This window comes from Siphateles boraxobius, unplaced genomic scaffold (assembly GCF_051911475.1).
Source record: "Siphateles boraxobius isolate OS27281-9 unplaced genomic scaffold, OSU_SipBor_1 61, whole genome shotgun sequence".
NCBI classification, from domain to species: domain Eukaryota; kingdom Metazoa; phylum Chordata; class Actinopteri; order Cypriniformes; family Leuciscidae; genus Siphateles; species Siphateles boraxobius.
Window position 1 is genome coordinate 1,054,616 of NW_027509188.1, and position 21,149 is coordinate 1,075,764.

General features: G+C 42.5%; 1 protein-coding gene and 2 non-coding genes across 3 annotated transcripts; all 3 read right to left on the reverse strand.

Moving 5' to 3' along the window:
* Positions 1 to 3,129: 3,129 nt before the first annotated feature.
* Positions 3,130 to 15,053, reverse strand: LOC143718459 (uncharacterized). The gene is made up of 7 exons (XM_077209519.1): positions 14,737 to 15,053; positions 13,735 to 14,539; positions 13,278 to 13,487; positions 13,151 to 13,162; positions 3,649 to 3,774; positions 3,545 to 3,558; positions 3,130 to 3,345 (listed from the first exon to the last, which is right to left on the reverse strand). The coding sequence occupies exons 1-7, from the start codon at positions 15,043 to 15,045 to the stop codon at positions 3,130 to 3,132; spliced, it is 1,692 nt and encodes a 563-aa protein (XP_077065634.1). The 5' UTR covers positions 15,046 to 15,053.
* trnak-cuu (transfer RNA lysine (anticodon CUU)) lies at positions 4,463 to 4,535 on the reverse strand. The gene has a single exon. It is a non-coding gene; the product is annotated as a tRNA-Lys (tRNA).
* trnan-guu (transfer RNA asparagine (anticodon GUU)) lies at positions 5,895 to 5,969 on the reverse strand. Its single transcript has one exon. It is a non-coding gene; the product is annotated as a tRNA-Asn (tRNA).
* Positions 15,054 to 21,149: the final 6,096 nt, after the last annotated feature.

The window sequence follows — 21,149 nt, forward strand, 5'->3', positions numbered from 1 at the left end:
AACATCTGATACAGGCAGTGCTGGGTCTTTTCCGCTGGTGTATAAGTTACATCCTGGGGTATACGAAGACCTGGATAGAGCATCCGGAGCTACATTTAGCTTCCCTTTTCTGTACTCAATAACAAAATCGAATTTCTGCAATCGCAGAACCCAACGAATGAGGCGGCTGGTGGTTTTAGTGGAGTTCATGACCCATTGCAGTGCAGCAATCACTGTGACCTGTATAAACTGGTGGGTTGGCCCTCCCTTTATACCCGGCGGCTCCATCATTGGTTTCTCCTCATATACAAGACAATTCTGGGCAAGGCACCTCTCTATTTGTCATCCCTACTTCATGCCGCTCATAACACCTATATCACAAGAGCAAGTAATTTGATTAAATTCAGTATCCCCTCTACTTCTACTACCTTTGGACGTAATGCCTTCCGCTTTGCATCAGTACATGACTGGAACATACTACAAAATACCCTGAAACTTACATCTCTGATCCCAATCTCCACCTTTAAGCAAAACCTAGAAAATTACATAGTTGACTCTTGTTCCTGCTGACAATCATGAACCATATTTATACACACATATTTAAGCACTCTATTCCTTTTATTTTTCCCCTTTGTTGTCTATCTTTTTTCAATTTAGTTGCTTGTTTATGTGTTATGTGTTTGACTATGTACAGCTGTACAGTATGTTCTTATTTATTCCTGTAGCCTCTTGGCCAGGTCATGTTTGTAAATGAGAAGTGGTTCTCAAACAGTTTACCTGGATAAATAAAGGTTAAATAAATAAATAAATAAAAAGCATGGTCGGTAACAACTGTAAAAAGCTTGTGCTCCAAGTAATGTTGCCACTTTTCCAGGGCCCAGATGACTGCAAGACATTCTTTCTCTGTTGCAGTATAATTGAGTTCGGCCCCAGTTAAGGTTCGGCTTGCATAGGCGATAACCTCCTCTCTGCCAGCATCCCTCTGTTGTGCTAATATGGCACCCAGACCGGTGTCACTGGCATCGGTGTACACGATGAATGGACGCTGAAGATCGGGATGGCCAAGAATAGGTGGTTTGGTGAGGCAAGTCTTGAGTTGGTCAAACGCTTGTTGACACTGGGTTGTCCATTAGTAACTATGTCCCTTTTTTTTCAGTGCGTTGAGGCACTGAAGGCGCAGGGTAGGCATGAATGGCTTGTGTTTTACATGGGTCAGCTGAAATGCCTTGGACACTTACAACATGTCCTAGGAAAGTGAGTTCTTGAAGACAGAATTGACTTTTCTTTAAATTAATGGTGAGACCAGCAGTTTCGAGTCTATGGAGGACAGTTTGGAGATCATGGAAATGTTGGGTTATGGAAGGCGAGTACACAATGATGTCGTCGATGTACACAAAGCATATTTTCCTCCTTAGTTCTCCCAGAACTGTCTCCATGAGCCTCTGAAAAGTTGCGGGAGCATTTTTGAGCCCAAACGGCATAACATTAAATTGATAGAGACCTGCAGGAGTGATGAAGGCTGTCTGGGTTTTGCTATTGGGGTCCATGGTCACCTGCCAATATCCACTGTTTAGATCAATCGTAGAGAAGATGGCTGCCCGAGAGAGTGATTCCAGAATTTCTGTTATATTGGGAAGAGGATAAGCGTCACTTTCTGTTACAGAATTAACTTTTCTATAATCCACACAGAATCTGAATTTGCCGTCTTTTTTAGGCACCAAGACCACCGGTGATGCCCAACCAGAGTGGGAGGGTTCAACTATTCCTTGTCTCAACATTTTATCAAGTTGCTCATCCAGTGCAAGTTTCTTGATGGGAGACAAACGGTATGGTCGTTGTTTGATGGGTACTTGGCTGGTGGAATAGATGCGTGTTGGAGTACCTCAGTACGTCCAGTACGGAGAGTACACACCTGAGGGCTGCCTTTCAAGATTTGGAGTAACTGTAGCTTACCTTCAAAGGGTAAATGAGCAGAATCCACAGCATGTTGTATCAATGTTTTTTCATCAATACCGTCCGGGTATTGCATTTGCAATGGGGATGACGGAGGGGGAACAGAAGTTAATAAGGAAAGGTTTTGTGTGGCTTCCTTAAATTGACACCTCTCTTTTTGGGGACTTGCATTCGGCACACTTGGATTTCCTGGTTGAAAGGGGTACTCCTTTGAAGGATCAAGCTTGAAAGAGTATTTTTGATCAATGACATTGAGTTGCAGGCCACTGAAGAAAATAAAGTCCAACCCCAAGACTACAGCATAGGCTAGAGCTTGGGAGGAAAGTACAGCAGTAGGTAAGGTAAATGATTGGTCGTGTAAATGGATTGTGGTGTTCAGCCATCCTAATGGAATCTCTGCTTTTCCATTTGCCAGATAAAGAGGACCACGGCACCACGGTTGCAGCTGGTCCGGGGATGTAAGTTGCCTCATGAGATTCTCATTGATGAGTGTGTAGCTTGCACCAGTGTCCACAATGGCCTTTCCTGACCAGGCATCGATACAATGGGGGACAACTAGTTGTTGAGGTACCGCTACACGTTCATTAGAGCTTGTGAATGAGGAGGAGGTTTTCTTGGTTGCTGATTGTGACTTATGAATTCTCGTTGCAGCAACAGAGTTGTTGGACGGGTGACCACCTGACTTGGGGTGATAAGGTTGTTTGCCGCTGATAGAATACTGTGGACCAGGTGCTTGGGATGACTGGGGAGAGGTATAGTGTGGACATTTTCCGGGTGGATGCTGTCCTCTACATCTCCAACACTGAACTGTGATTTTCTCAGTAGGTTGGTTTGAGGAGGGTCTTTGTGATGTGGATAGATGTTTAGGGCCCATTCGACCACAATCATAACGAAGCTGTTGCTCATAATCTTTTTCCAGTTGATGTCCTAATTTTACCAGCTCTTCCACAGCATTCACCCGACTACGCAATTGGCTGGCAAGGTATGGCTTGATATTCTTGAGTATCATCTTCACAATTTCACCCTCTGTAAAATCTACCTTCCATCTTTTACAGAGAGCTCTATAAGAAAACGCAAAATCTCTAATAGATTCTGTCTCTCTCTGAATTCGAGTACGGACACGTTCTGCCAGTTCGTCCTCATAATCCTCAGAAAGGAAAGCAGATAAGAATGCAGCCTCAAACTCATTCCAGGTGGTTATGTTGGACCGTCTGACTTCCCACCAGTCACGTGCTGTACCGTATAAAACAGAACTCTAGAAGCAGCTCCTGGAGCACAGGAAGCAGAGGTGGCTTCAGACACAGAAGAAGGAGGAAGAGACAGGGGGGAGACGGTCTGAATATACAGCCTGGGGCTGCGAGCAGGAGATGGTGTCCTAGATGCAGGGCTGGACAATGCAGAAGTGCTAATAGGCTGCAAGATTAAGAGAACACAGTTTACAATATTGAATGAAATAATATATCATTATCAGGTATTGCAGTAACAATGATTAGATAAACTCAGCATATCTTTACGGAATGAAATTTCATTTTTTTGACTATATACCTTGGTTGCATGCATCCTTGCCACACCTAGGTTTGGCTTTAAAGCTGCACCATGGGCCCCACCATACCGTGGCTTTGTAAACTGACAAAAAGAAATTAGTAACATAATGTGAAGCATTTTAAAATGCTACAACATATGATAACATAAATATCTGCAAAGACATGCATTTACCGATGCCAAAGTTAAAGTAGGCTTTAAAGGTGCCTTTCCAGATGTTGTTCCTGACTGCCCTGGTGTTACAGGTGGTGACGTGGATGGTGTGGATGACACAGGGGCCACAGGGGCCAAACTGGAAGGCTACAGTTTCACAGAAAAGGAAATTAAATTCAAAAATACACAATATAAAAAACGCTAGTACATATAGGCCTATGCCGAATCGATTGACCTCATGCCTTGAGAGCCTGATAGGTTAGAAGTTACCGGTGCCCTTCTTATGAGAAAAAAATCCACGTTCGATCAATGTCGGAAGTTATTACGGATGCTCGATGGTGTTTTAAAAGGAGTTTTGAGCAGGACCTCTCTGGAACACAGGCCTCCACCACCCGGAACAAAAGATGAGTATTCCATCCACACGCCTCAGCAAACATAAGCTGATGTAAACTTTCACAACACCCGCTGTCTTCTTTGAACACAAAGCAACTGACCAAGCTGTAAACGCTAAAAGGGGCCAAGAAACGTTGTGTCATGCGTCCAAAATGACACGGATGTGTTAGTGGACACACGTGTGCTAAATTCTGCAGCTGTGTTGGTGGTTGCATGGCAGGACGTCAACGAAAAATACCATTCATCCCTGGGTGGGCTCAACCCACCAACCTTTCGGTTAACAGCCGAACACTCTGTCCAATTGCGCCACAGAGACCTACGGCGAGGCAGTCCATAGGTCAGCTTATAAAAAAAAGCAGACCTGGACTTTTCCGGCAATGGCAGACTTGCTTTCCACGCTGGAAACCGAGACCCCGTTGGGAAGAGAGAGGGCTAATAGATGCGCCCAACGTGGGGCTCAAACCCACGACCCTGAGATTAAGAGTCTCATGCTCTACAGACTGAGCTAGCCGGTCAACTGCGGTGACCTGCTTCGGGCTGGTCGCGGTCTTTATCCGTGCCTAAATTGCGCCCGTGAAAGGGAGCCTCACATTTCGCACAGGCTTGGCATAGCCCCTTGCGGGTAAAGTTAGGGTTAAGCCTAGAGGTAGGCTTAGAGTGTACTTTGTTTGTTTGAGCCATATCTGTTGTTGGGGGATACAATTTGACCCAGTAAAGCAGGCCAATAATTTGCACAACCCGGAGCTAAAGTTCCGTTTCAGTCTGTCGAGTGAGAGAGCGGTTACCGAAGGCAAACTTCTCCAAATATCCAAAGGCAAAAGTGAGTCATACAACAAAGAGTTGGAGGGACACAACCTCCAACCGGAAGCAAAAAAGCTAGTACATATAGGCCAATGCCGAATCGATTGACATCATGCCTGAGAGCCTGATTGGTTACAAGTTACCGGTGCCCTCCTTATGAGAACAAAATCCACGTTCCATCAATGTCGGAAGTTATTACGGATGATCGATGGTGTTTTAAAAGGAGTCTTCATTATGACCTCTCTGGAACACAGGCCTCCACCACCCGGAACAAAACATGAGCATTCCATCCACGCGGCCACAGCAAACATAAGCTGATGTAAACTTTCACAACACTCGCTGTCTTCTTTAAACACAAAGCAACTGACCTAGCTGTAAACTTTAAAAGGGGCCAAGAAACGTTGTGTCATGCGTCCGGAATGACACGGATGTGTTAGTGGACACACGTGTGCTAAATTCTGCAGCTGTGTTGGTGGTTGCATGGCAGGACGTCAACGAAAAACACCATTCGTCCCCCCGTTTCGGTCTGTCGAGTGAGAGAGCGGTTACCGAAGGCAAACTTCTCCAAATATCCAAAGACAAAAGTGAGTCATACAACAAAGAGTTGGAGGGACACAACCTCCAACCGGAAGCAAAAACGCTAGTACATATAGGCCTATGCCGAATCGATTGACCTCATGCCTGAGAGCCTGATAGGTTACAAGTTACCGGTGCCCTCCTTATGAGAACAAAATCCACGTTCGATCAATGTCGGAAGTTATTATGGATGCTCGATGGTGTTTTAAAAGGAGTTTTGAGCAGGGCCTCTCTGGAACACAGGCCTCCACCACCCGGAACAAAACATGAGTATTCCATCCACGCGCCACAGCAAACATAAGCTGATGTAAACTTTCACAACACCCGCTGTCTTCTTTGAACACAAAGCAACTGACCAACCTGTAAACGCTAAAAGGGGCCAAGAAACGTTGTGTCATGAGTCCGAAATGACACGGATGTGTTAGTGGACACAAGTGTGCTAAATTCTGCAGCTGTGTTGGTGGTTGCATGGCAGGATGTCAACGAAAAACACCATTTGTCCCTGGGTGGGCTCGAACCACCAACCTTTTGGTTAACAGCCGAACACGCTGACCGATTGCACCACAGAAAACTACGGCTAGCATGTCCATGGGTTAGGTTATAAAAAAAAACAGACCTGGACTTTTCCAGCAATGGCGGACTCGCTTTCCACGCTGGAAACCGAGACCCCGTTGGGAAGAGAGAGGGCTAATAGATGCACCCAACGTGGGGTTGGTGGTTGCATGGCAGGACGTTGTAGCGACAATGAGTCTTACATTAAATTAGCTCAAATTATATATAGGGAATTTAATAATTAATCATGAATGATTAATATATTGCATATTACAGTTAAATTATCGAAGCTGAAAATAGATCGATTGTATATATGAATGATCACCATAATGGGTTATGGTTCGTCATTAATATATCAATAGTCTTATTACAGATCGATTATATGAGATAACCTTAAATGGAATTAATTTAGTTATCGAACAATCTGTTTGTCCAGCAAACGGCCGTAAGATTAACTTATCAATTTTCAACAAAAATTATCTCTTTCTTATAATTCCAAAAAAGCTATTTTCTGGCCATGAAAAATCACCTTCTTGTTATTATAAAATTTAGGTTACTGAAATAGTAACGAATTGTAAAGGTTTGTAGCTAAAGGGTCGAACACTTCATTGACTTTGTAAAAATGAGCACTTTAGACAATTAGCAATCAAGAATATAATGGTTTTAATAAAAAGAAACTACGGATACAGAATTCTACATTTAAACCCGGGATACATGTATGTACAATAAACAGTAAAACTAACGAGACAAACGAATAACAACGGGAGTGAGAGAGAGAGAGATTGAGTGAGAGAGAGAGAGAGTGAAATATATATATATATATATATATATATATATAGAGAGAGAGAGAGAGAGATAGAGGATGAGAAAGTGAAACTAACGGTCAGGATGAAAGAGATCTCCGGGGTGATCGCAGCATGGCAAAAATCACAGACAATAACCCTTAGAGAGGCAACAAGAAATCACATCAATCAAATCAAATCAATAACCTATACTTGCGTATATGGTTCTCTTTGTGTGAGCTGAAGAACGCAGAGTCGTATGCGTGTTTGTCCTTCGGCGCTATAGGCTTGTTCTCTCGTGTCTTCCGGGGCGAGCAGACTCACGGGAAGTTTTAAAGGTTCACCGAACGTGAAGTTACCAATGAAATCGTTCAGAGTTCATCTCCCTCGGGAGGGAGAGGCGAAAATGAAAATAAAACTTAGTAAAGAAAGGAAAAGAAAAGAAACGCGGTGTAAAGCTCCCTAAGGAGCCATGGGACCGGAAACCTCTCACAGGGAAAGTGCTTTCTTTGAGAAACTCCTGTGTCAGTTTCTTATAGAGAGGAGGGGTTCACGCCTGCTTCGCGTATGTGAACCAATCATCTTAGAGCATCTCGAGTGGGAAAAGTTCTTCTTTGTCTTGTCAGGATAATTGATGATGCTATAAAATTTTGTCATTTCTAGCCAGAAAGATTGTACACACAGAACAATACATTTTACTGTAATATCCTATGTATGACTGGTTTAGTCAAAACAAGACGGTCAAACAGGTACCAAGAATGGCCGGAAAGAGTAGAAGAAACATAAAGTTACATTCATATGCAGAATTACACACATTTAATGTTCACTCACACGACTATAAAGCCATAATACCGGCTACCATGACCTAGGAAAGATCAAATTCATGTTTATACATTTCTTAAGTGGTTATACTTATAGAAAATATATATAATTGCAGAGTCTATTCCTCTTTCTTTATCATAATTCAAGTGGGAGCTGTGATTCCCTTGGAATTCCTTTTGGGGGTCATAAAGTTTTATGACCTAGCAAGAGGGAGAGTTACAGAAGATGATACTGTTAGGTAATCTTTCTTTAGAAATACACTTAAGATTTGAAGTTACAGACCAGTCTCCAATTACATCTATAGAATAAGACAAAACTAATTAGATATGCATGCATACAGGAAGGTTAGATACAATTCTGTGTTATATACATTAAGGACATTCCTATCCTAAGTTGCACACAAAGGACGTTTGTGTGCGGGTATGTGTGGTGTGTGTGTGTGTATCCTTAGGGCATATTGTCCATCCGTGGTGTGCACCACGTGAGGGTTTCGAGAACAACGGGGACCTGTTTGTCGGGGACCTGTGTCTGATCCAAGATGGCGCCGCGGATGGCTGCCTCGGTGTGGAGCTCTCCAGCTATTGTGTTGTTTTTGTTCGTTTGTTCTGCGTTTAGTCATTCTTTTCCTATCAGTTTCACCAAAGACGAACTACTGGACATTAGGAAACACACACCAGAGACCTTTTCTACAGTTTTTGATTATTCGGACGTTTTGCTGGACATTCTCGTCGGAGGTGCAGCGTTGTTGTTCAAACGCGCGTTCAGACGCAAACGCGGGAAGCGAGCCGGCGCGCTGGTTAAACTCCGCGAGCGCGGCCTGCGCACTGCACTCCCCAGTATTCATCTCGCGAATCTCCGATCCCTTCCTAACAAAACGGATGAACTTCTTCTCCTCACCCACACTAACAAGGATTTTTTAAACTCTGCTGCTTTGTGCTTCACTGAAACCTGGCTGAGTGAAGCCATACCGGACAACGCAATACATCTGCCGGGCTTCCAGCTGTTCCGAGCGGATCGCATCGCGGAGCTAACGGGGAAAACGAGAGGTGGTGGATTGTGTTTCTACATTAACGAAAGTTGGTGTTCAGATGTAACAACACTGAAGAAGATGTGCTCTCCTAATTTAGAGGCACATTTCATAAACTGTAAACCCTTCTACTCGCCTCGGGAATTTTCCTCTTTCATTCTCGTGAATGTTTACATCCCTCCAGACGCGTGCGTGAGCGCGGCGCTACAAAAGCTGGCTGAACAAATATCTGAAACGGAACAAAGGTACCCAGACTCTCTTTTAATCATTCTTGGGGATTTTAACAAAGCAAATCTTTCCCGTGAACTACCAAAATACAGACAGCACGTTACATGTCCCACCAGAGACAGTAATATACTGGACCACTGTTACACCACAATAAGAAATGCGTATCACTCCGTCCCACGGGCAGCTTTGGGGCTCTCTGATCACTGTTTGATTCATCTCATACCGACCTACAGGCAGAAACTGAAATCAGCTAAACCTGGAATAAGGACTGTGAAAAGATGGACTAATGAAGCAGAGCAGAATCTACAGGCCTGCTTTGATTGCACTGATTGGACTGTTTTTGAAGCTGCTACCAATGATCTGGATGAGCTCACAGATACTGTAACATCATATATAAGTTTCTGTGAGGATACATGCATTCCTACCAGGACATTCTTATCATTCACTAATGATAAACCATGGTTTACTGGGAAACTCAAACACCTTCGTCATGCCAAAGAGGATGCTTACAGAAGTGGGGATAAAATCTTGTATAACCAGGCCAGGAACAGATTGACAAAGGAGATCAGAGTTGCTAAAAGGAACTACTCTGATAAACTGAAAAACCAGTTTTCATCCAACGACCCATCATCAGTCTGGAATGGCCTGAGGAACATTACCAACTACAAGTCACCATCCCCTCGATCTGTGGACAATCAACACCTGGCTGACGATTTAAATTCATTTTACTGCCGGTTTGAAAAGCCCTCATTCACACCACACTCCCGGTCTGATCTGCACTTCACACATTCAGCATCACCTCCTGTTCTCCAATTATCACTCCCCCCTCCTGCCATCCAACCTGAGCTTAAGGTCTGTGTGGAGGACGTGAGCCGAGTCTTCAAAAAACAGAAGACTAGGAAAGCCTCAGGCCCAGACGGCATCTCATCTGCTTGTTTAAAAGCCTGCGCTGACCAACTGGCCCCGGTCTTCACGCAGATCTTCAACAGATCATTGGAGCAGTGTGAAGTTCCCTGCTGCTTCAAACGCTCCACTATCATTCCTGTCCCCAAAAAACCCAAAATCACTGGACTTAATGACTACAGACCTGTCGCTCTCACGTCTGTGGTCATGAAGTCATTTGAAAGACTGGTGCTGGCCCACCTGAAGGACATCACTGGACCCCTGCTGGATCCCTTTCAGTTTGCTTACAGAGCAAACAGGTCTGTGGATGATGCAGTCAACATGGGACTGCATTATATCCTGCAACATCTCGACAGACCAGGGACTTATGCAAGGATCCTCTTTGTGGACTTCAGTTCGGCCTTCAATACCATCATGCCTGGTCTTCTCACAGCCAAACTGACCCAGCTCTCCATACCATCCTCGATCTGTCAGTGGATCACCAGCTTCCTGACGGACCGGCAGCAGCGAGTGAGACTGGGGAAACACACATCCAAGACACTCACAATCAGCACTGGTGCTCCCCAAGGGTGCGTTCTCTCCCCACTGCTCTTCTCCCTGTACACTAATGACTGCACTTCTAAAGACCCCACTGTCAAGCTCCTGAAATTTGCAGACGACACCACTGTCATCGGTCTCATCCGAAACGGTGACGAGTCTGCTTACAGACTGGAGGTTGAACAGCTGGCTGCCTGGTGCAGTTATAACAACCTTGAGCTGAACACGCTCAAAACAGTGGAGATGATCGTGGACTTCAGGAGGAACAGCTCAGCACTCCTCCCACTCACCATCATGAACAGCACTGTGGAAGCAGTGGAGTCATTCAGGTTCCTGGGCACTATCATCTCTCAGGACCTGAAGTGGGACAATCACATTGACTCCACTGTGAAAAAGGCCCAGCAGAGACTGTACTTCCTTCGCCAGCTGAGGAAGTTCAACCTGCCACAGGATCTGCTGATTCAGTTCTACTCAGCCGTCATTGAGTCTGTCTTGTGCGCTTCCATCACTGTCTGGTTTGGTTCAGCTACCAAATCAGACATCAGGAGACTACAACGGACAGTCCGGACTGCGGAGAGGATTATTGGTGCCCCCCTGCCAAACCTCCAGGACCTGTACTCTTCCAGAGTGAGGAAGAGAGCAGGTAAAATCATCACAGACTCCACTCACCCTGGACACCACCTGTTTGAACTGTTACCGTCAAGACGGAGACTCAGATCACTGGCCACAAGAACATCTCGGCACAGGAACAGTTTCTTCCCACAGGCCATTTCCCTCCTGAACAGTTAACACTCCTCCCAAGGCATATGCCTGTAAGTGCAATACTCCCACTGTTTAGTGCAATATCCCACAACTCAGGTGATACTTATATGTAGATTTATTTATTTATAATATTCAAAACACTGTAAATAGGTTCATAATCTGTAAATCTGAAAATGTCTATTCTGACTAAACCCAACTGTGATAGTTTTACTCTCATATATTTATATTTTTATTTTTTATTCTTATAATTTGTAGTATTATGTTTCATGTTGTATTTGTATATGTCCACTGGAAGCCTCAGTACCAAAACAAATTCCTTGTGTGTGCAAGCACACTTGGCAATAAAGCTCTTTCTGATTCTGATTCTGATTCTGATTCTGTTTCTTGATTGCGCAATGCGTCATAAATGGAGTTAATCAATGACCGGCTGGCAGACATTGGGGCACCATTTCACATGATTCAAGGTTTTGTGAATTAAACATATATGTGTTCATATTTGTTCAGTAGTGAAAGGAAAACAGGATTCGGTCAGTCGCTACAACGTCAACGAAAAACACCATTCGTCCCCCTGTTTCGGTCTGTCGAGTGAGAGAGCGGTTACCGAAGGCAAACTTCTCCAAATATCCAAAGACAAAAGTGAGTCATACAACAAAGGGTTGGAGGGACACAACCTCCAACCGGAAGCAAAAACGCTAGTACATATAGGCCTATGCCGAATCGATTGACCTCATGCCTGAGAGCCTGATAGGTTACAAGTTACCGGTGCCCTCCTTATGAGAACAAAATCCACGTTCGATCAATTTCGGAAGTTATTACGGATGCTTGATGGTGTTTTAAAAGGAGTTTTGAGCAGGACCTCTCTGGAACACAGGTCTCCACCACCCGGAACAAAACATGAGTATTCCATCCACGTGCCACAGCAAACATAAGCTGATGTAAACTTTCACAACACCTGCTGTCTTCTTTGAACACAAAGCAACTGACCAATTTGTAAACGCTAAAAGGGGCCAAGAAACGTCGTGTCATGCGTCCGAAATGACACGGATGTGTTAGTGGACACACGTGTGCTAAATTCTGCAGCTTTGTTGGTTTCAGTTAACAGCCGAACACGCTGACCGATTGCGCCAAAGCTGGGGAACAATAGTCTGTTTGAGGAAGGGGACAAGGGAAAAGAAGGTGAAGAAGAAAAAAGAGAGAAAAGAGAAGGAAAAAAAAGGAAAATGAAAGGAAAGGGAAAAGTTAAACCCACCTTTCACCCTTCTGTGTGATTTTTGGTAGATTGGTATTCATATTTTATAGAAAATTGGCTAATTTTTTTTTTACTAACGTGAACGACGTTGGTTCGAGTCCCACCTCTGACAAGGTTGAAATCACCCAATATCTTTTCTAATCTTTTCTTAATAAATGAACACATATGTATAGATTTCATGTGCTTTTATGCCTTAAGACTTATTTTATAAAAACGTATTTCTCATTGTATGGATACATGTTAAAATGTATTTATTATATGAATATGTTGTTTCTTGAATTATTAAAATATGTGTATTATTTATTTTATTATTTCACCATTGAATATAATAAATCTTTATTATCTTTTTAAAATTACTATTTTTTCTAACTGAACTATATTTATTTTTTTAGGAAATTAATAAATGTAGCATTGACATCACGCTGACATTATGGACACATCAGAGGTGATTAATAAAAGCTTGAAGTAAATTGTAAATTACAGTTTTCTTGAGTCGCTAACAAGCGTTTGTCCAACCAGTTGTCACATTTTCAATACTCTAAACACAATTAGCACAGCATCTGTGTTTTGTGGCCATACCAGAAACAGAAACAGGACACAGAAACAGAAAAAGACAAACACTGTAATGTCTGGACGAGGAAGAGTAAGAGCAAGGCACCCAGGGAGAAGAGCAGGCCCAGTGAGAGATGCAGTGAGAGGTCCAGGTGCAGTGAGAGATGCAGTGAGAGGTCCAGGTGCAGTGAGAGATGTGGTGAGAGGTGCAGTGAGAGATGCAGTGAGAGGTGCAGTGAGAGATGCAGTGAGAGATGGAGTGAGAGGTCCAGGTGCAGTGAGAGGTGCAGTGGACATCCTGCAAGGCCCTCCCTGTCTGGCGGTATAGGTAATTTATACCTATTAGCTCCCCTGGGACAGACAAGAAAAAAGAATAGAGGAAAATTTACTTTTCATAAAATTCATAAAAAGTAATTCTATTTTATGGATATAGAAAATATCCTCATGATGGAAAGCTTAAACTAACCAGTGTAAACAGCAGGTGGCTGAAAAGAGGGGACAAGTTTCCTTCCAAGCACCTTGACACTGTAGTTGTTGACACAGTGAACAAGGTCGCCTGAGTAGCTGAGCAGTGATGGATGCCTGACTGCCAGGGATGCAGCTTCACAGTCCTGATTCCATCTGTTAAGGCCTTCCAGGAGGTACAGCTGGAAATTCAGGCTGTTGGCACTGGTTCCTTAAGACAGTACAACTATGAGCAATATTGTTAGGTTAACTTGTTGTGTTTGGTTCATTGACAGACATTAACTGTGTCAGCGTTTCCAGGATAATAACAATAATTATGATGATAACAATACTACTACTACTACTACTACTACTAATAATAATAATAATAATAATAATAATAATAATAATAATAATAATAAAATGTTTAACTCCAAATATATAATCTTGCTGATGAATAAAAAGTGATTCCTACTGACCTGGAATGAACCTGTTCAGATGCAAGTGGAAGGATTCAAGGTATGTGGACCCTCTCGCACAACTGTAGTTTGGCAAGACAATGCCCCCCTTTGTAGTGGTGCCAGTTACAGTGTACAGAAGGACACCTGGTTCATCCTGAATGCACTTCACGTGCTTCTTCTGGATTTGCCAGATGTGCTGCATCCTCTCGTGGTCCAAGAGAGGGACACCAAGAAGGTCTCTGCCCTTTACCCCCATGAGCTCATTAAGAAGCAGTTCAATCATTATGATAGTCTGCGTCTCCCCTCTTGTCCGCCTCCTGCAGTGCAACCCCAGTTCCTCCTTGGTTATCTGCTGGTCCACGAGTTTTTCAGTGATCCTAGGAACACCTTCTTGTTTAAGCTGTTCCCTCTTAGTTTGACACAGTAAGGCAACATCTCCACTGTCCCACTTAAAAATGCAGCTTGACACTCTGGACATGAAGATGGGGTACAGAGGATGTGCATCCTTTGTACACCCAGATGCCAGTCGCCGCATGTAGTGGTATATGTCAAGCTTTACAACCAGGTCTGGCCACCCATCAAATCTTTGTTTGAGTTTTGCCTGTCCAGTGCCCTCCCGACAACATTCACAATCTACATAGAGAAGCCGAGGAGGAGCCACACCAGCATTGCTGTACCTGCGGATGAGATCAGCAGCCATGGTGTCAAGAGCAGGACCCTCCTGAGCAGTCAGGACACTGATGAGGATTTGGCCCAGCTCATTGCTCACAGATGTAAGCCACAATGCAGTCACCTTGGCAAGGCCTGATAGCTTCTTGGTGATCTGTGATCACACAGAAAAGACAGTGAGTGCCTAAAACCCAAATAAACTGTTTATTTTATATGTAAAACACTGAAATAATACTGTTTTTTACACAAAGCAATAATTCAATTTTTCAGACGTTTTTAATGCTAATGTTGTATTTTAGACTTTTGTTTGTAAGGTGTGATTCTACAGTGGTAAGAGTAAAAAATATATACCTTTTTTGTGGAATCCATTTTTAATATATTGCCAAAGGTTGATGTTATGCTGGCTTTGATGTGATCCAGTCTGCTTAAGATGTCTCGGCCATAAACAGCCAGCATCCACGTGTGGGAAGGAATAGCCACTGGCTTCAGAGGGTCGTGGACAGGGAGCAGGCTTGGCTGGGCAACAAAGTCTGAGCATGCGCCAAGGTAGCGACAAACACGCTTAAGCCACTCCTCGCTGTGATTTTCCCTCACCTGCCTGACCAAGCGGCTGGGGCTATTACCCAAGGTCCTCTCTCTCCAAAAACGAATCACCCGCATGTCACAAGCGTATCAGAATCAGAATCAGAAAGAGCTTTATTGCCAAGTGTGCTTGCACACACAAGGAATTTTCCTTGGTACTGAAGCTTCCAGTGCACATATACAAATACAAATACAAATACAACAAGAAACATAGTGATACAAATTCTACAAATAAAATTATAAAAAATATGAAAAAACTATATAAATATATGGTCACAGTTGGGTTTTGTCAGAATAAACATTTACAGATTATGAACGTATTTACAGTATTTTGAATAGTATGAATAAATATAAATAAATATAAATATCACCTGAATTTTTGAGATATTGCATTAAACAGTGGGAGTATTGCACTTACAGCCATATGCCTTGGGAGATATGTTAACTGTTCAGAAGGGAAATGGCCTGTGGGAAGAAACTGTTCCTGTACCGAGATGTTCTAGTGGCCAGTGATCTGAGTCACCGTCTTGACGGCAACAGTTCAAACAGGAGGTGTCCAGGGTGAGTGGAGTCTGTGATGATTTTACCTGCTCTCTTCCTAACTCTTAGAGTGCATATTATACGATTGTATTATACGATTGATTATATGATTGTAAAATCAAAATCAAATTCAAACTGTCATACTCTTTACATTACCTTGGTTGCATGCTTCCTGCCCAATTCTAAGTTTGGCTTTAAAGCGGCACCGTGGGACCCACCGCACCGTGGCTTTATAAACTGAAAAAAGTTTTATAAAAAGTGATCTTAAGTGGAGCCTTGTAAATTAAAATGCATATATTTGAATATGCTAAAATTTAAATATCAGTATCAGTAAATACTCATTACTTACTGATGCCATAGTCAAAGTTGGCTTGCAGGGTGTGAGAGCAGGTGTTGCCATCTGCCCAGATGTTGCCGGGAGAGCAGGTGTTGCCATCTGCCCAGGTGTTGCCATGAGAGCAGGTGTTGCCATCTGCCTAGATGTTGCCGTGAGAGCAGGTGTTGCCATGTGCCCAGATGTTGCCGTGAGAGCAGGTGTTGCCGTCTGCCCCGGGGTAGCGGCAGATGATGCAGATGAGGGACCTGGTGTCATTGAAAAGGACACTGACCTGGAAGGCTACAGGTTAAGAGAAATGAAAATGAAATTTAATAATAGAGACAACAACACCAACACTTCATAATTTTAGGAAAAGATTGTTGATACCTTTGCTATATGAAATCCACAAATACAAGTCTGTATCCCTCCAAACAAAGGCATTTGTCCCCTAAACTGCACTTGACATTTTTCACTCTGTAATATTGTTTGGCAGTGAATCATAAGAATGTGACCCCTTTCAATATGACATAGCTTTATGTTTTATGATTGTACACATAACACTTTATCTAAATTTACCTTTAGATACAGGTCATGCCACTTTCTCTGGTGGGGTGACGGCCTGTTTCCTGCGTCAGAGGGCCAGACCCCTACAGTAGCAAACCTATTTTTGTATGTACTGGCAGGATAGAGTAGTGAGATACAGACGCTAACGTTACGTGTTTACTGATGTATACGTTAGTTCGTTGACAGATTGATGTTGATAAACTTTTTTTTGGTAGATGTAGGCTTGTCATAATAATGTATATTATGAATTATATTGAGAACGTCGTAACATTACATAGAAAACATGCCGTAATATACCCTGAGTGAAAACATTAGCCGCATTCATCGTGAAGAGTGCAAGCGATTTGCAAAGATTAATATTTAAAGGTTAATAAAACGTTACACTCACTTCTTCTGGAGGTGCAGCAGGAACACGAATAGTTGGTACCGATTCTGTTTTCAGGACCAGCTTCTTAGCAAAACCAGATTTACACTGACCCTCGTATAGAAAGCAGTCTGGTGAGAAATGATTAGCGCAAACATAAAAGCATTTATGTTGATCGTTTGCAATATTCCCTTCAAAAATAAAACTCAGCCACTGCGTCTTCAGCGGTTTGAATTTAGGAACATTAAAATGACTGCTGTGTTCGTTATTACAGCCAAGAACAGAACACCACAATCGCTTAGACGCCATTCTGCTCCAGTGTATCAACAATGGCGGACTACGATGACAGCTTGCTCAGGGCAGGTCTGTGTTGAAAAGCTGCTGTCAATTAGGTCTGGACGCTATTGGGAAAAAAATTACATTGCGATATTTTATTTTTCTGCGATATATATCGTGATATGAAAACAATTTTACCAGATGACTTTGGAAAGAATGATTCATCTGAATGACTGGGGAGATATTGTAATGGAGTAAATCCACATAGAAACTATTATAGTTAACTAATGTAGTTAACTAGAATTTAATAAATGGAACCTTATTATAAAGTGTTACCGTTCATTTGTTATGTATCGTGAGTTCAGTGTTGGACAGATCTGTTGTTTTAACCATTCATTAGAGTGAATCGGTTCAAATGAGTCATTAGTTTGCGAATTGGAGGTGTCATTAACTGACCAAGGCACACGTGTGATTATCCCGGCAGTTAGGACATCGCACAAGATTTGTCTCAACACAGAAAACATTTAATCACTGGATAGATTTTTTTTGTTGTTGTTTGTTTATTGAAAGTGTGGTTTACCTGAATTTGTGGGAACGCTTTTCAGAGAAGATTTTTCTAGCAAAATTTACAACCAGTTCAGGAAAAAAATATATCCGAATGCTTCACGTGAAACTTCGGTCTTCCCACCTTTTACCATTATGTATTCTCAAAGATATTCAGTCAACTTAATTCATTAATATACGAGAGAGAGAGAGAGAGAGAGAGAGAGAGAGAGAGAGAGTTTGAAAACGGTGAGAGTCCGCGCGCGACCGGGGCTTTCTCTACTCGTTCTCTCAGTTTAACAAGCGCAGCAGTCAGTCATCTATAGCCCATTTCACACAGCGCGTTGATCCCGGGAAATTGCTGGGAAATTGCCAGAACGCCTTCTGTGTGAACGCAAACACGACCAGGGAGTGATGCCGGGATCGATGCCGGGTTGGGGACCTAGTAACATTGCCGGGATCAGTCACGGAACGGGCGCTGTGTAAACAAAAGCTGTAATCAATGCCATGTCGTAATGATGACGCTGTAGTGAAGTGAAAGCAGGCTAGTGTAACGGTACGAAATGCGCTAGTTTAAGATCGAATCAGAGACAAAAATGCACAAGCGTGGTTTCTCGAGAGAGAAATCGCAGCTCATAAGCAAACTATAGACGCTGCTGAGAAAATACATGTCACATCGATGACACGTCTTTACGTGATTTTTACAGGTTGTCTTCACACACATTTGTGTTCCGGAAAATCACTGGCAGTGTGAATGAACCAAAATCAAACGAACCCGGGTCAAATCCCTGCTCACTTTATCCGTGTATTTTCCGGAATCTCTATGTGAAATGGGCTCAACACTCACCGGTCAAATAAGGCTTTGGCGGGGGAAAAAAATAGGCTTTGGCTGCCGCCAAAAAATGTTCAATGCAGGAAGGGCATTCTGACTTTATTTTAAATACTCGTGTTCGTTCAAGCTCAGAAATAAGAGAAAGACCACTGATCTTTGTGTCTGCCCGGCTCACAGAAAACAACGCGTGAGTTCCAGTCTTATTACACTTGATGTTTAAACTGACAGGACTTAAAAACACATGCAAATGATAAACTTTCACTATATGATGGTTAAACTTTGCAATTAATCCGCAAATCGCAAGCGTTACGGGGCGGGGAGCTGCTGGCCCGTACTGATCATGAATCAATCACGGATCAACTACGATCCCTACTTACATCGCACATCCTGCGATGTGACTATCGTAGATGCGCACATCGCGATATCGATGCCAAAACGATATATCGTGCAGCCCTACTGTCAATTATTAATCGTGGGAGGGGCGTCCGATCTAGTGACGTCACAAAATTGAACGGCTCAATTTGAGGCAGGGGAAAACTTGTAAGACAAAAACACTGGATGGATTTTTATCATTATATGATGGTTGTGTACAGGCACTGCCAACACACATTTCAGTACAATCAACTTGTAAAAGTGCATGTACCATTATATGACTCCTTTAATGAATTACACGAAAATACAGCAAGGTTCGTAAACTCTGCTTATAGAAAATGAAGAACAAAGAATGCGCATCAGGTGTGTTTTTCTTTTTATGTTTTTAATTAACTTATGAAGCCAGTGCAAAGTGTAAACTTTTAGCATTTTTCTGTTGTAATTCATTAACTTGCTGCTTATAACAAGATTAATAATGATCATGATAAATGACAGTTTCTAGGACGAGTAAACATTGAAATTCAATTAAAACTACAGACATTGCCTCCATTGATTCCGCTATGTTTCTCACTGACACGCCCCCAACTCATACAGATCGGGGCTTATAGAAAATCCCGAGCTCCCCACTGATATTTACGACATTGTGGTGGCGTTCAAGTGCATTCAACTCGTAATTACGATCTATATGAGATGACTTGAACGCACCATTAGTCTTTATATTTATATAAAATTGTGTAAAACTTCCGGTCTTGGTAAGTATACTCATAAACACTGTCGGTTATGTATAAAACGCATGTGACAGTGTGACAGACAGTATAATGAAAACAGCAATGGATCCGTGCACTAGCTGTAAAAGTGACAGCAGCCATAGGCTATGCGTCTGTCATTAATGTTGTCGTCAAAACAACAAAAGATAGCTTTAATTGTAATGAATGAGAATTAATAGCCTATGTATTTAATTTAATCAGGAAACAAAACTAAAAGACTATGTGTTATTTTACATTTGATTACTTTATTATGTTTCTGTAGTATTTCTGAATACTGGTGTTAGACCTACACACATTTAACATTTAATTCAAAGATTGAAATCAAGCTTCCTTGTGTTGTGTAAACTCTTAACAACAAAATTACCACATTGTAAAAACGCAATGAGTGAGCAAACATTTAGGCGAGATAAACATAATAAGAAAATTTTCAACAACAACAAAAAAAATGTCTATATCGTCATAAATATCATTATCGCAAATATTCTTGAAATATCGTGATAGAATTTTGAGGCTATATCGCCCACCCCTACTGGGTGGTACCGGCCTACCCTGGACCCCCTCCCATAACCATCCATGCGCGTATGTATGAGGAAGGATGTGATGCTGCATATGTCAGTCAATGGTCATGTGGCAACGCCGCCATGCTGCTGTACCAGAAGTTAAGTTTGACAGCCCTAGTATAAATTGATCACTGAGTTTCTGTGCAGCACAACATGGTTATCATCTAACAAGTTAACTTCTCGGCTTCAACAGGCTCGGTCAGCTTTCAGTGTGCACATTTCAGAATTTGCATATTTCATTAGCCCGTGTTTGATGTTAAACAATGTGCATCCTGCAATAGCAAAGCTCAGTACACAGCTGTTGCCGCGTCTATGTGTTTGTATGAATGTCTGTTTATTTATTTATTTTACATAATAGATTTTTTTTGTGACTTGCTATTTTTCAAAAACCTTTTTGTGAGATTTGCCTTGACTTAGTACGAATTACAATTATTTTCACAGAGCCATTATGTCCACAAGGAGGAGGAGGAAAAAGCATATAGACGATGCAAAGACATACATTCTGTCTTGCACTGACAAGGATGGGTTTATGCCGAGATTCATTGACCGTAACAAAGGTAAGTTGCAGAAGATTCCTTGACACAGGGATTAAAGTTCTCCGTCGCTACGACGGATTTCCGTTAATTGCAGCGAGTCTATGACGGATTTCCGTCAATTGCAGGGTTCTTGTCTGTCCTTATGTTCCTTAATGTCCTAAATTCACTTTTCATAATTTTAAGGCCGTAAATAGGCTTTCATTTCTCAAATAGTGTGATAAATGTCTTAATTTTAGTTTGAATAGGTCTTAAATTAAGGAAAGACGAGGTGTATTCACCCTGCGGAGGGGGATGTGATAAAGCCTGGATTGGAGCGAAAGCACGTTCCTCTCTCCACTCTAAGCATTCTGTAATCACTTCGCTTATGGTCCAGTCCGGCTTTTCAATTCCCGCTCACGGAAAAACTGCTCCGTGTTCACTCAATCAATCTTTTTGGATACGTGCATGTCAGGCTACAGCTGGTTTGCTGCGGTCCGAATCCGAGCGCGTTTGTTCCCGGCGCCCCCCGCAGC